The sequence below is a fragment of the Mustela lutreola genome, chromosome 18, assembly GCF_030435805.1.
Source record: "Mustela lutreola isolate mMusLut2 chromosome 18, mMusLut2.pri, whole genome shotgun sequence".
NCBI classification, from domain to species: Eukaryota; Metazoa; Chordata; class Mammalia; order Carnivora; family Mustelidae; genus Mustela; species Mustela lutreola.
In genome coordinates this window covers 7255959-7272022 of record NC_081307.1, presented here as the reverse complement: position 1 = coordinate 7272022, position 16064 = coordinate 7255959, and the positions used below count along the sequence as shown (strand labels likewise).

At 36.5% G+C, this 16064-nt stretch overlaps 1 protein-coding gene across 1 annotated transcript in view; it reads left to right on the top strand.

The window, feature by feature from the left end:
• Positions 1–1126: 1126 nt before the first annotated feature.
• The window catches only part of LOC131820665 (disintegrin and metalloproteinase domain-containing protein 5-like), a 159623-nt gene continuing 144685 nt past the window's right edge, over positions 1127–16064 (top strand). The window contains exons 1-3 of the mRNA XM_059156370.1: positions 1127–1138; positions 2226–2514; positions 3340–3419. Coding sequence (XP_059012353.1) covers positions 1127–1138; positions 2226–2514; positions 3340–3419 — 381 coding nt within the window. The remainder of the gene's footprint in view (positions 1139–2225; positions 2515–3339; positions 3420–16064) is intronic.

Genomic DNA, 16064 nt, shown 5'->3' with positions numbered 1-16064 from the left:
ACAGCCAAGGAAACAGTTGACAAAACTAAAAGGCAACCTATAGAATGGGAGAAGGTATTTGCAAATGTCTTATTAGATAAAGGGCTAGTATTCAAAATCTATAAAGAATTCATTAAACTCAACACCCAAAAAGCAAAAAAATCCAACTAAGAAATGGGCAGAAGACATGAACATTCTCCATAGAACACATACAAATGGCTAACAGACACATGAAACAATGCTCAACATCACTTGGCATTAGGTAAATACAAATCAAAACCACAATAAAATACCACCTCACACCTGTCAGAATGGCTAAAATTAACATCTCAGGAAGCAACAGATGTTTGCAAGGATGTGGAGATAGGGGAACCCTCCTACACTGTTGGTGGGAATGCAAACTGGTACAGCCACTCTGGAAGACAGTATGGAGTTTCCTCAAAAAGTGAAAAATAGAACTACCCTATAACCCAGAAATTGTACTAATAGGTATTTATCCAAAGGATACAAACACTGTGATTTGAAGGGGCACCCCAATGTTTCTGGCAGCAATGTCTAAAACAGCAAAAATATGGAAAGAGTCCAGATGTCCATCAACAGATGAATGGATAAAGAAAATGTGAAAAATAGATACATAGTGGAATATTACTCAGCCATAAAAAAGAATGAAATCTTGCCATTTGCAACAATGTGGGTGGAACTAGAGGGTCTTAGGCAAAGCAAAATAAGTCAGTATGAGAAAGGCAAATACCATACGATTTCATTCAGATATGGACTTTAAGAAATAAAACAGATGAATATAGGGGAAAAGAAGAGAAAATAAAAGACAAAAACAGAGAGGGAGACAAACCATGAGAGTCTCTTAAGTATAGGAAATAAATGGTTGCTGGAGAGGAGGTGGGTGAGGGGATGGGGTAGCTGGGTGATGGACATTTAGGGGGACACTTGATGGAATGAGCATTGTGTATTACATAAAATTGATGAATTGCTAAATTCTACCCCTGAAACTAATACATGTTAATTAAATTGAATTTAAATAAAAAATTTAGAAAAGAAAAAAGTTTAATCATGTCCTGGCATTTGAATAATATTTCAAAGTTCTTTTCAGTCAACACTTTGAATAACCCACTGATTTCACACATCCAGTATGGCTCTTGCTGTGAGTTGGGCGCTTTTTCCTTGATAGGTGATCTCTTGCAGATTTCAGAATTTTCTGCTCACTGTCATTTTCAATTTCAGATTTGCTTTTCCTTTAATGCCCCCTTTTAACATATGGGTCCTTTCTAAGGTCAGTTTCTTATTTTTTAAAAAGAGAAACTTTCCTATTATGCTTTTAAGTATTTTCTTCTATTTTAATTTTTCTCTCCTTCTGGAAATGCTAATATCTAGATAATGACAGTTCTATTCTTCAACCTCAATTTTATTATTTCAATTTCTATTTTTTTATTCTTTCCGCGGAGAGTTTGTCAATCTGCTATTACAAGTTGCTTATTCATTAAGTAGTATATATCGATTCTGCTATTTTCCTATTTATTGTGACATTTCTTGTTCACATGGTTCTTTTTAAAGATCATTTGTTACTGTTGTATTCTGCAAATAGCTTCCCTTAGTTTTGGGGATAGGGAAACAATTTTAAAGTGAATTTACAGACATGTTTTTGACATCTATTAGAGCAAAATTGTACTTCGTGTGGGGTGTGGCTGTAATGTTTTTACTATCATGTGGGTTAGAATCTATGAAGGAAAGAATGCCTATAGACTCCAAAAATCAAACTGTTCATAAAGGCAGGATGCAGTAAGGTCTAATCGAAGTGGTAAAAACTAGGGGCTTCAGGAAAACTAGTGTGTTAATAATAATTTGAGATAAAGGTGATTGTTTGGAAGAGTCTGTATTTGACAAGAGATTCTACTGGGGTCTTCTGTATTCAACAGCTGTCCCATAATGGCTTATCGAACCAAGCTGAGTTTATTAAAAGGCAACAGTGTTTTTTTTTTTTTTTTTTTTTCCTCTCCAAATATAAACATTTCACTTGTTTGGATGATATGTATATGTAATAGGCTATCAAAATCTTGAGCATTTTTATCTTTGTTCTTTCTCTTAGCTGAAGGTAGAAATTACTTCAGAAATCCTTGGTCTAACTATAACATATAAACGAAAGCCTCAACCAGGCAGACTCTAATCTGAGAATCGAAATTTCCAGTCTTTTCTTCCTTAACAGTAAGCCGAGTGAGTGTGGGCGTTGACAGTCGGTCCTTGAGCTCTCCCTGGTCGGCCAGCCTGCGCAGGTGACTGAGCTAAACCACCTCCAGGGGCAGCAGAGCGAGCGGAGAGCCCTGGGCTTTCCAGAGGCGCCCCAGGCGCTTCCCTCTCCAGGAGCGCACTGTCAGCCGCGCTCCGCCGTCCTGCGCGAGCTGCGCCTCCAGCTCCGCAACGCTTCAACTGTTGTTACAACGCCAGCCCAACTCCAAGACAGCGAAGCCATGTTCCTTCTTCTGGTCCTTCTCACCCGACTTGGAGAGCTGCACGCAGATCTCGGTAAATCCAGATGCTTGTTACCTCTCGCTAGCCAGGCTTGCGGAGGCTGGGGGCGGGGGCGGGGGCGGGGCGGACTGCGTTCTCTTAGAGACTATGCTTTAGTCCAGGCCACAGGCCCAGACCTTGCCCCGGCCCCGCTATCCCTACCCACTTTCTTCTATGCCCTCTTCGGCATCTATGGCCAAAAAAGCAGAGGTAGCCTCCAGGCAGAAAATATTTTCATGTCTCTGGGATGGTATTCTTGTCTGTAAAATGAACAAAAATGAAATAATGGGGTCATTAACACAGACATAACTTTGCTATTCTGGAAATAATTGAATCGCCATAAAAAACAGTGGTCAGTGTTTGTCAGTGATTCCCTGATTTGGTGACTGCTGTCCTCCACCCGCTCCACTGAACAGATGACTATTCCATTTGGTGTCCTGTATCTTTACCCTGCAAACCATCCCATTTTCTTGATGAACCGGTGTTTCTCTTTTCCACACCTCTTTTACAATATCATAATTTGTTATTCGGTGTTACCTAGCCAAACTGTCAAACTGCCTAACTGGGGGTCTCTCCCTCTCTCTCTCTTTCTCTCTCTATGTGTGTGAACCTATCTGTGTGTAGAGATTGAGAGAGAGAGAAAATAAAAACTTGACATCTTGACAAGGGCCAAGAAATTTGTGGGTAAGAACAACCAGATCAGAAACACAGTGGAAAAGAAGGGTAGATACATAGACTATACCAAAAAATTTTGGTAATGTAGAAAAAGAAATGTGAGATTGGATTTAGAAATGGATAATGTAGGAGTAGGTTGAAAATAACTGCCTATTTTTATTTTAGGTCCTCCTAAAACATTTCTGCAGACCACAGTTCCAGAGAAGTTCTCATCATTTGATACAAAAGGAAATCCAGGAAATAATGTAATTGGGAAATGGTTTTATATCTTAAATTGTGTTAAGTTGCCTTTACTATCGAGACCAAAGTTGCTGAATGGAGGCAGGAACAGAATTCTTGGAGGTAGAGCTGGCAGCTGGAACTTGGTTTACAACAAGGAGCAATTTGAAGTGTATGAATATGTGTGACTTTGTATGTGTGTGTTTCTGCAGATGTGAAGGATTTTAAGGATAGGATCCATCAGCGCCAGAATGAGGGAGAAGCAGACAAAGCACTTGACTCAGAAAATTTAAGGGAATGGTAAAAAATGAATTTCCCCAGGACCAGGATTAAGGTATAGCCAGTGGGGTAAGTCAGGGTCAGATACTGTCTTTCTTTCTTTAAAACTTGATAACTAGTTCATCATGGATTTTTTTCCTCTAATTTTGATTGTCTAAAATATTGTATTGAAATAGTATTCTTTTTTTTTTAAATTGAGTTTTGCAGTCCTCTACTCCTAGCCCTCATGATTTCCTTCAACTACTTACCTCAGCTTTCAGAGTCTGTGAGGAGCCTGAAAGATGATCTGTTAATGAGCTCATAGAGGAACCTGGATATTATTCTTCTCTATTTCCCCAGGAAAATCTGCTTCTCACATGGTTTCTTCTACCGTAGGATAATCTAATGCTAGTCATAATTGCGGGTCTCCAAATTAATTTTTTTTCTTTTTTGTGGTTTTTAAAACCTTCCTTCTGTGTTTTACATAAGGATACACTGTATCAGGGTTCTCCCTCCTCTATTATCTCTAGTTCTCCCATATTTTATTTCTCTACATTTTCTTTCTGTAGTAGGGGGTTTTAATCACAACCCACCCTTCCCTGCCCCACCTACTATCCAGCAAGTCATGCAAAGTATATGAGTGCCACTCCAGGGTTGGTTTTTTTTTTTCTGATCGGAAAGAAGGACCTTCGTTGGACTCCTTGTTTAGTTTCCTTCTTCCTGATATTAATAATCCTAACCTTCTCTCTCTTTTATTTATCACTGAGCACAGATGATCTTTGAGTTCACCGCTTGTCCAATCTCTAGCATTTTTAAAAAGTCATTTAATAATATGCAAGTTCAATGTGTTTCTTTTAACTTTAACAATTTTAAAAGCTTGCTTTTAATATTTTTTCAACAGAAAACTATTCTTAATGTGGAATGTGATTGTATTTTAATATATTCAATATAACATGAGGGAAGACCTGCAAAAGTAAGAATGCCTGGAAGGCACATAGAGACCTCCCAGACTTAAGAAATAAGAACATGGGTACCCAATTAATTCTGAATTATTTCTAATTACCTGTGCATATGTGCAAAAAGATAAAAAAAGAAGCATTGCATGGGGCATACAAAATAATTTTAAATACTAAAAGTTATTTGTTGTTCATCTGAAACAAATTATAAGTATTGTTGATTAAGAAAAGAGGTGGAATTGAAACATAAGAAAAGCATTTATTTGGGGTCTCAGAATTGCATTTCAAGAAGCACAGATTCAGTAGCAACCCAAATTGTGTCCCCCCAGGGAACAAAAAAAAGGGTTTTTAAGACAAAAAGGGATGATCCTGTATGTTGTTGACAAAGAATTTTCATTAGTGTTAATGACAGAAAAGTAATGTTGGCTGAATATAATTGGTTGCTAAGACCATCACTAAGCAAAGCCTCTTCCTACAGCAAGTGTTTGATCTGAGTTACTGGAATATCAGCAGTTTGGCCCTGTTCACAGCTGTGGCCTAGTCGAACCATTCCTGGTTCCACCCTGTGAAGATATGCATAAATTCCATTTCCTTAATGTCTTCCTGGATCCATTTTAAAACCCCTTGACATAAGTGACTCCATTTGGTTTCACCTTTCAGAGTATCTAAATATATACTTCTTTTTTGAACTTTATTTCCCTGATGATTTGACTTGCCTTATCAGTTCCTTGTTTTACAGAATTTGCTTATAAAACTCCTAGGAATTATTCCATTTAAATTGTAACACAGTTTCTACAGTGGTCACATACAATTTATTTCATTCCTTTTCTCAATGAACATTTAGTGGTTAAAAAAAACAACAACAACAAAACCAACTGGGCATTAGCACTGTGAAGGTAACAACTCTCATCATTCTTCTTCTTAGCTTGCTTTCGCATTCTTCACCATTATGTTGTATCTTTTAATTTTAAGACAAGCTTTTAAAATGTTGCCTATTGACAAAACCAGAATATTGTCATCCAATTTTATTGCCTTCTTCTTCAACATTACACAGGATGATTCTACTTCTTCCCATGCTGGAAAGCTATTTAATAATATCCAGATAAAAAATTGAGTCCTTCAAGGGATCAGAACATTTCCAAAGATAGAGCAAGTGCCGTACTAATTATCTACTTCAAGTTGGAGTTTCTCTTCCTATTCATAAAGAATATTTTCCCTTTTGAGAACAGACTTGACACCAGAGGGATGCATTTTGAGGACAGGGCTCAATTCTTTCTTCAGCACAATTTTATACAGGGGAACACTCCAGTATCACTATTTGCTCTTCTTTCAGTTTGCGAAATCCTATTGCTAAAGAGAGAACTCTGAACAAGAAGGGAGTAGGCCTCACTCAATGAGAGATTATTTTAAAAGTCAACAAGAATATTTTGGGCCTTGTTTTAGAATTAAAGCATGATTTCAGTGCTTCAAATAAATCGAGGATTCTCCCAACTGCACTTGTTCAAGAGAGCCAACAGATTTGGTTAATGCAAGAGAATTGAAGAATATTGAACATCAGCAAAATCATATCATAAAAACCTTTCACTCATTTCAGACAGCATAGATGATGAAGCAAGAGAGCAATATCTTGACAATAACCTCACTGTCAAGGGAAAGGACATCAGGTGCTCTTTGATATGGCAAGGACAGATGACACTTAGAATCATTCATGTTTTCCTTCAGTTTCTCTCTCTCTCTCTCTCTTTTTTTTTAAATTTATTTTTTGCAAGAGAGAGAGAGAAAGAGAGAGAATGAGAGAGAGCATGAGTGAAGGGGAGGAGCAGAGGGAGAAGAAGACTCCCCATTAAGCAGGGAGCCTGATGAAGGACTTAATCCCAGGACCCTGCGTCATGGCCCTGGGTCATGACCTGAACTGAAGGTAGATGCTTAACCAACTGAGCCACCTAGGTGCCCAGCTTCAGTTTCAATTAAACATTTTCTGCATATTTATACAAACACCCACAAAGGGTTTTGTTTGTTTGTTTGTTTGTTTGTTTTTGTTTTTTTACTTTTATTACCTCCACAAAAGCAGTATAGTTTTTCTCATTAACTCAGTAAGGGAGTCTCAGCAACAAGTTTGCTATTGTCTTTGAGGTCTTCTTTGGAAGGGATTTTACTTTCAAATAGCCTTATAAACAGGCCCTGTTATCCTTTGAAAAAGGCTGCACAAGCAAAGGAAACATTTTTTCTGCATTGTAGTTACTTGCACCTGACGCTGTGCCCTAACAATTATCGTGTGTAGATCTCTAATGACTTACATAATTGCGTGGGAAGCCATTATAATTCTTTAATTATCACGTGGATTTCAACTGGGCACCTGAAATTTTGCTTGCAATTTTGGAGTCAGAAAATACTTCTGGTAATTATACATTCAAATAGTCATCTAAGTAGAAAGACCAATCATACACTGTGTGCAAAACCATTATAGTGTATGTTGCAATTCTTGTATCTTTCCAATTCTTAACCCTCAGAGAAGGTGTTGTATCACCTTCTTTCATACTACATGATGAAATCACTCATCTCTTTTGCTTAGCCATTGGTATGTGTGGGTTTATATTTGACTTTCCACCATTTTTGATGTTAAACACACATACGAAGAACTTCAAAAGGACTCTTTCCCCAGTTGATAAAGTTGTATAGAATTTTGGCATTTGGGATTTAAAATATACATGAAAAATAGATAATAGTCTAAGATATTTAAAAAAGAAATGAAAATATTGAATTTGATGATCTCACAGCTGTGCCAGTGAATCTGTCACAAGTCCAAATTCATAGCTAATCATAAACAAGTTGAACCATTGAAAGGGTTGCAAACTTGTAAAACAGACAATACACTGAACTTGATATGATTCAAAAAAATAATGAGCTTCCAGTTTACCTGTAAGGGCCAGTTGTAAACATAGCCTTCCTGAGCAAACCCAGGGCTAATCTCACAGAAGATTTGGAAAGGCTCATTTTCTGGGATTAGTCGGCTTTCAGAAGGGAGAATTTTTAAGTATGGACATGCTCTCAACTGTGTTAATGTACTTGGTAGAGTAAGGCTCTTGTTGATCACATCTCCAGGGGAGTGAGGCATTTACTGGATGCTTCCCTAGGGTCTAGGGCTCTTACTGATTTGCTGACTTCCAGAAGCTAGTTATTTGTGTGTGGCTGTTAGTGACTGGCTGGTTTTCTGATTGTGTGCTCTGCCCAGTTCTAACAGTGTTTACTTGTTCACGACTTGGGACTTTGGCCAAAGAAAGCCTTTCTCTTTCTTGAATATGAAAAACAAATATTTTTAATTCTGAGTCTCTCCTTTTAGATTTCCCTCAGACAAGTCTACATGGAGAGTTGAGAGATCACACAGGTCTTTATTTCTGAAGGGATGATTTTTGTCTTGTATTGCCATTTAAATAATTTAAACACCAGATATTGTAGTGGAAAAGATCTCAGATTATGAAAGTTGTATAATTTATTGAAAAAAAAATGAATATAGAATATTTCAGATGCTCTGACAAGGTCAGTACAGAGCATAGGATAAAAATGGTTAAATTAAGGACATATCCATATGACAGGATGCCTTGCAACTCTAAACGCACACCAAGTTCTATTTAAGAATGAAAAAGAAATAATTTACTTGCACACTTCTGAGTTTCCTAAATGATTTCTTTGAGTTAGGTAAAGGAATTAATGGCAGCCAAGGCTTGTTGTTCCAAATCCTCACATGATTTGATCAAATAGAACACTCATCACCATCTGTTACACACACAAAAAGGGGGCCCACTTAGTTTAGTGGGCAAAGAAAGAAGTAATACTAAGTGCTTTTCCTTTTGTTTTTTCTTCCTTGGTTTCTGGGCTGAAAAGTACGAGGGTAAAACATTTTGCCCTAGAAACTTATATTAATAACAAATGTTGGTAAAATGATGATTCCTTTTAAAGCCCAAATTGACTGAGCCAAGGCTATTTAAGAGAACATTGGAATAGTAAGGTAGAGTCGCAGGGTATTCTCCAACATATCAAATGTACACCAACTGAAGCTGCTCTTTACAACCCCTTGGAACTTGATTTCTATTAATATTCTTTGGTGTTCATGTCCTGGTATCTTATAGGGGTGGTGTAGTGTTTACATGTTGCTGAGTTTTACTTAAATAATAATGTTTGGATACTTTTTTCCACCATAACCACCAGACTCCTTGTTCTCTTTTAGATGAATTTTGTGAATGATGGTGATACACATAATTCCTTCCACAAGAACAACCAAAATGAATAATATGAAAAATCTTTTTCATCATTCCTGCAACTATAAGTTTTGATAATAGAGCAAACTAAAGAAAACATATATGTACAAAATATGACCTACAATGTTTTTGAGATCCTTGCATCCACCCAACGACCCTGCCCCCATATAGAAGAGTGAAGATGGGAAATTCATTAATTTCTGCTTAGTTAGGAACAGTTATCAGTATGCTGCAGAATGTCTGCCAATTCTTTCTGGCAATGATGTAATATGTTCATAAGAGGGATTTATATTTCAGTTTCTGTGATTAATTTGATTGAAATTTAGTGTTTTTGAAATACTGCAGAGAGAATGTTTTAGACCTCAAGCATAGATGTATACTACACTCCTTCAATTTCATAGCACACTATGATTAATGGTCCCATCAAGCCCCTTATTATTGTAATTTTTCCCTTATTCCTGGTCCCCCTTCCCATTTCCTTTTTCCATCTGATGATAACCATACCCATGTATTTGATATATTTCTTTATACTTGTATATAAATTTGTATTATATTGCAGTAGACAGAATTCTGAGATGTCCTTCAAGAGTCCTACTTCTTGATGTGCACCCTGTATAATTCCCTCCTCTTGAGGATCAATGAGACCTGTAGATATGATAGGGTGGTCATTGCATTTGTTACTTTATTTATTTATTTTTTTTTTGGTGGAGCTTTATTTATTTATTTTTATTTGACAGACAGAGATCACAAGTAGGCAGAGAGGCAGCCAGAGAGAGGGGGGGGAAGCAGGCTCCCCGCTGAGCATAGAGCCTGATGATGCGGGGCTCCATCCCAGGACCCTGGGATCATGACCAGGGCTGAAGGTAGAGGCTTCAACCCACTGAGCCACCCAGGCGCCCCTTGTGGAAGCTTTATATTCCTTGTAACATTTAGACTGTGATCTATCTGGATTTTTTTTTTTTTTCCTGTCGTGAGATAGAGAAATCAAAGTTCATTGTTTTTTCTGTTCACTGTTTTTTCCATACTGAGCAGCATGTATGGAAGAGTGTTATCCTCCTCAGATTACAGTGATGACTTTACTGAAGATCACATAAATACATATTTGTGGCACTTTCAGAATTTTTTATTCTGTGCCATTGGATTGTTGTTTAAAACTTTGGCCCAGATTCCACTGCCCTAATTACTGTAGCTTTGTAAGTCCATATAGGTTGGTATAGACACCTCTTTTTTAATACATTCTTGTCTTGACTATTCTAAGCTCAGTTAACTTGTTCATATCCACAAGTGACCTACTATGATTTTACTGAGTTTTCATTGAATCTATGGATCAACTTAGGGGAAATGGAACAATTTGAGTCTTCTAATTCATGTACCTGTATATCTTTCCATATATTTTAGCTTTTCTTTCAATAAGTCTTAGTAGTTTTTGGTGTAGATGTCTTGAAAACCTTTTGTTATATTTATTCTCATTTTTTGGGGACATATTTTAATGCTGTGACAAATGGTGGTGTTTCATTAATTTTCTCATTGCTACTTACCTATGAATACAAGCTGGATTATCAAAAGTTGATGAGAATTGTTTTATTATCCTTCATGTGAGATATTTTGATAAATGTTATATGTGCATTTGAGTATTTCTTTTTCAGTGATTATGTGTAGTGTTGCATATATGTCAGAGAAGTTTAATTGACAGTGCTGTCCGAATCTTTGTAGCCCTACTGATATTTCTCTTGGTCCTTAACGTAACTGATGTAATTATAAAATCACATATACTTTTGAATTGAATATAGTTTTTCTTAGTTTCATCAATTTTTGTTTTATATATAATTTTGGGGATATAATATTAATTTTGTGAAATGTTTAAGATTATAGAATTTTAACTTTTAATTAATGATTTTGTCATTATAAAATGTCCACCTTTGTTTCTTATAATTCATTTTCAATTTTATTATTATATTGCTTGCTATTAATATAGCCACACTATCTTTCTTTTGGGTATTGTTTGCATAGTAGAATTTTTAATCCTTTTATTTTTAGTCTTTTATGTTTAAAATGCTTCTATTTATGAAGTGTACAATAATAACAATTTTTTAAAGGTTTGTTTTATTTATTATTGGAGAGAGAAAGAAAGAGCAAATTGGAATAGAAAGATCTCAAGCAAATTCTGTGCTGAGTGTGGAGCCCAGTACAAGACTGGATTCCATGAGCCTAATATCATGACCCCAGCTGAAATTGAGTCACCTGCTTAACTGACTAAAACACAGGAGTGCCCCATATAATTATTATTTTTAAACCCACTTTGTTTTTCTTAATTTTTCCTTTCTTCTGTTGTTTGTAATCCATGATGTCATTATTATTCTAATTTATCTCTTTAGGCTATTACTGATGCATTCTTTTATTATTCTTTTAATGACTACCCTTGTGATTACTAAATTTATATTTTTACCATTCCCTGAATAACTCATGGACCTTAAAACTTTACTCCTTATTTATGTTCTTTTTGTTATTTGTGCCATTATTATCTACTTTACAACTATGTATTTTTTTTAATGCCAAAAGCACTTATTATCACTATTTAAAACAAAGGATATTCACTTAAATTTACCAACAACTTATTTTCTCCTATGGTTTTCATTCTCTTACATTTTTCATGATTCTATCTTGAAGCAATTTCCTATTTATAAAAAGAACACAGTATTTTTAGTATTTCTTTCAGTGCAGGTGTACTGGCAATGAATTCTCTCATTTTCTTTTTGAAGAAATATGTTTATTTTGCTTGCATATCTGCTGGGTATCTTTGCTGGATATACGCTCTTGGTTGACTATCCTTTTCTTTAAGGACTTTAAAGATGTCATTCCTTTGCCTGATAGTGTTCATCATTTCTGTGGGAGACTTAGGCATACTTATTTAAAAGTCTTTTAGAAATAACGTTCCCTTTCTCTCTTGTTGCTGTTTAAATATGTGCTTCTGTCTTTTTGTTTTAGTTGTTTGAGTATGATATACCTAGGTTTGTTTTCTTTGTATTCATTCTGTTTGGGATTAATAAGAGTAGGAGAGTGTGGGTTGATACCTTTCATAATAAGCTTTGGAAAATCTCAGGATTAATTCCTCAAATTTCTTTCTTTCCTGGTCTCTATCTTCTCTTGTTTTTCTTGGACTATAATTACATGAATGTTAGATTTTTTTAATGGGTTACACTTCTCTTGTTTTCTTCTCGGTATTTTTTTCTTTGTACTTCAATCTAAATATTTTCTACTTATTGGTATTCGTGTTTACTAATTCTGTCTTCTTCTCCTTCTGATCTTCTGTAAAACCCTTTCTGTTGAATTTTTAGTAGCAGGTATTACAATTTTTCTGCTCTAGAATTTCAGTTTGTTTATTAGATATTCTACCTTTTCTCGCAAGTCATGGTTAATATATATATATTACCTGTAGCTTTGTTATTACTCCCTATTTTTTTTTTTTTTAATTTTTTTTTATTTTTTATAAACATATATTTTTTATATACATATATTTTTATCCCCAGGTTTGTGAATCACCAGGTTTACACACTTCACAGCACTCACCAAATCACATACCCTCCCCAATGTCCATAATCCCACCCCCTTCTCCCCAACCCCCTCCCCCCGGCAACCCTCAGTTTGTTTTGTGAGATTAAGAGTCACTTATGGTTTGTCTCCCTCCCAATCCCATCTTGTTTCATTTATTCTTCTACCCACTTAAGCCTCCATGTTGCATCACCACTTCCTCATATCAGGGAGATCATATGATAGTTGTCTTTCTCTGCTTGACTTATTTCGCTAAGCATGATACGCTCTAGTTCCATCCATGTTGTTGCAAATGGCAAGATTTCATTTCTTTTGATGGCTGCATAGTATTCCATTGTGTATATATACCACATCTTCTTGATCCATTCATCTGTTGATGGACATCTAGGTTCTTTCCATAGTTTGGCTATTGTGGACATTGCTGCTATAAACATTCGGGTGCATGTGTCCCTTTGGATCACTACATTTGTATCTTTAGGGTAAATACCCAATAGTGCAATTGCTGGGTCATAGGGCAGTTCTATTTTCAACATTTTGAGGAACCTCCATGCTGTTTTCCAGAGTGGCTGCACCAGCTTGCATTCCCACCAACAGTGTAGGAGGGTTCCCCTTTCTCCGCATCCTCGCCAGCATCTGTCATTTCCTGACTTGTTGATTTTAGCCATTCTGACTGGTGTGAGGTGATATCTCATTGTGGTTTTGATTTGTATTTCCCTGATGCCGAGTGATATGGAGCACTTTTTCATGTGTCTGTTGGCCATCTGGATGTCTTCTTTGCAGAAATGTCTGTTCATGTCTTCTGCCCATTTCTTGATTGGATTATTTGTTCTTTGGGTGTTGAGTTTGCTAAGTTCTTTATAGATTCTGGACACTAGTCCTTTATCTGATATGTCGTTTGCAAATATCTTCTCCCATTCTGTCAGTTGTCTTTTGATTTTGTTAACTGTTTCCTTTGCTGTGCAAAAGCTTTTGATCTTGATGAAATCCCAGTAGTTCATTTTTTCCCTTGCTTCCCTTGCCTTTTGCGTTGTTCCTAGGAAGATGTTGCTGCGGCAGAGGTCGAAGAGGTTGCTGCCCGTGTTCTCCTCAAGGATTTTGATGGATTCTTTCGTACATTGAGGTCCTTCATCCATTTTGAGTCTATTTTTGTGTGTGGTGTAAGGAAATGGTCCAATTTCATTTTTCTGCATGTGGCTGTCCAATTTTCCCAGCACCATTTATTGAAAAGGCTGTCTTTTTTCCATTGGACATTCTTTCCTGCTTTGTCGAAGATTAGTTGACCATAGAGTTGAGGGTCTATTTCTGGGCTCTCTATTCTGTTCCATTGATCTATGTGTCTGTTTTTGTGCCAGTACCATGCTGTCTTGATGATGACAGCTTTGTAATAGAGCTTGAAGTCCGGAATTGTGATGCCACCAACGTTGGCTTTCTTTTTCAATATCCCTTTGGCTATTCGAGGTCTTTTCTGGTTCCATATAAATTTTAGAATTATTTGTTCCATTTCTTTGAAAAAGATGGATGGTACTTTGATAGGAATTGCATTAAATGTGTAGATTGCTTTAGGTAGCATAGACATTTTCACAATATTTATTCTTCCAATCCAGGAGCATGGAACATTTTTCCATTTCTTTGTGTCTTCCTCAATTTCTTTCATGAGTACTTTATAGTTTTCTGAGTATAGATTCTGTGTCTCTTTGGTTAGGTTTATTCCTAGGTATCTTATGGTTTTGGATGCAATTGTAAATGGGATTGACTCCTTAATATCTCTTTCTTCTGTCTTGCTGTTGGTGTAGAGAAATGCAACTGATTTCTGTGCATTGATTTTATATCCTGACACTTTACTGAATTCCTGTATAAGTTCTAGCAGTTTTGGAGTGGAGTCTTTTGGGTTTTCCACATATAGTATCATATCATCTGCGAAGAGTGATAATTTGACTTCTTCTTTGCCGATTTGGATGCCTTTAATTTCCTTTTGTTGTCTGATTGCTGAGGCTAGGACCTCTAGTACGATGTTGAATAGCAGTGGTGATAATGGACATCCCTGCCGTGTTCCTGACCTTAGCGGAAAAGCTTTCAGTTTTTCTCCATTGAGAATGATATTTGCGGTGGGTTTTTCATAGATGGCTTTGATGATATTGAGGTATGTGCCCTCTATCCCTACACTTTGAAGAGTTTTGATCAGGAAGGGATGTTGTACTTTGTCAAATGCTTTTTCAGCATCTATTGAGAGTATCATATGGTTCTTGTTCTTACTTTTATTGATGTGTTGTATCACATTGACTGATTTGCGGATGTTGAACCAACCTTGCAGCCCTGGAATAAATCCCACTTGGTCGTGGTGAATAATCTTTTTAATGTACTGTTGAATCCGATTGGCTAGTATTTTGTTGAGTATTTTCGCATCTGTGTTCATCAAGGATATCGGTCTATAGCTCTCTTTTTTGGTGGGATCCTTGTCTGGTTTTGGGATCAAGGTGATGCTGGCCTCATAAAATGAGTTTGGAAGTTTTCCTTCCATTTCTATTTTTTGGAACAGTTTCAGGAGAATAGGAATTAGTTCTTCTTTAAATGTTTGGTAGAATTCCCCCGGGAAGCCGTCTGGCCCTGGGCTTTTGTTTGTTTGGAGATTTTTAATGACTGTTTCAATCTCCTTACTGGTTATGGGTCTGTTCAGGCTTTCTATTTCTTCATGGTTCAGTTGTGGTAGTTTATATGTTTCTAGGAATGCATCCATTTCTTCCAGATTGTCAAATTTATTGCCGTAGAGTTGCTCATAGTATGTTCTTATAATAGTTTGTATTTCCTTGGTGTTAGTTGTGATCTCTCCTCTTTCATTCATGATTTTATTTATTTGGGTCCTTTCTCTTTTCTTTTTGATAAGTCGGGCCAGGGGTTTATCAATTTTATTAATTCTTTCAAAGAACCAGCTCCTAGTTTCGTTGATTTGTTCTATTGTTTTTTTGGTTTCTATTTCATTGATTTCTGCTCTGATCTTTATGATTTCTCTTCTCCTGCTGGGCTTAGGGTTTCTTTCTTGTTCCTTCTCCAGCTCCTTTAGGTGTAGGGTTAGGTTGTGTACCTGAGACCTTTCTTGTTTCTTGAGAAAGGCTTGTACCGCTATATATTTTCCTCTCAGGACTGCCTTTGTTGTGTCCCACAGATTTTGAACCGTTGTATTTTCATTATCATTTGTTTCCATGATTTTTTTCAATTCTTCTTTAATTTCCCGGTTGACCCATTCATTCTTTAGAAGGATACTGTTTAGTCTCCATGTATTTGGGTTCTTTCCAAACTTCCTTTTGTGGTTGAGTTCTAGCTTTAGAGCATTGTGGTCTGAAAATATGCAGGGAATGATCCCAATCTTTTGATACCGGTTGAGTCCTGATTTAGGACCGAGGATGTGATCTATTCTGGAGAATGTACCATGTGCACTAGAGAAGAATGTGTATTCTGTTGCTTTGGGATGAAATATTCTGAATATATCTGTGATGTCCATCTGGTCCAGTGTGTCATTTAAGGCCTTTATTTCCTTGCTGATCTTTTGCTTGGATGACCTGTCCATTTCAGTGAGGGGAATATTAAAGTCCCCTACTATTATTGTATTGTTGTTTATGTGTTTCTTTGATTTTGTTATTAATTGGTTTATATAGTT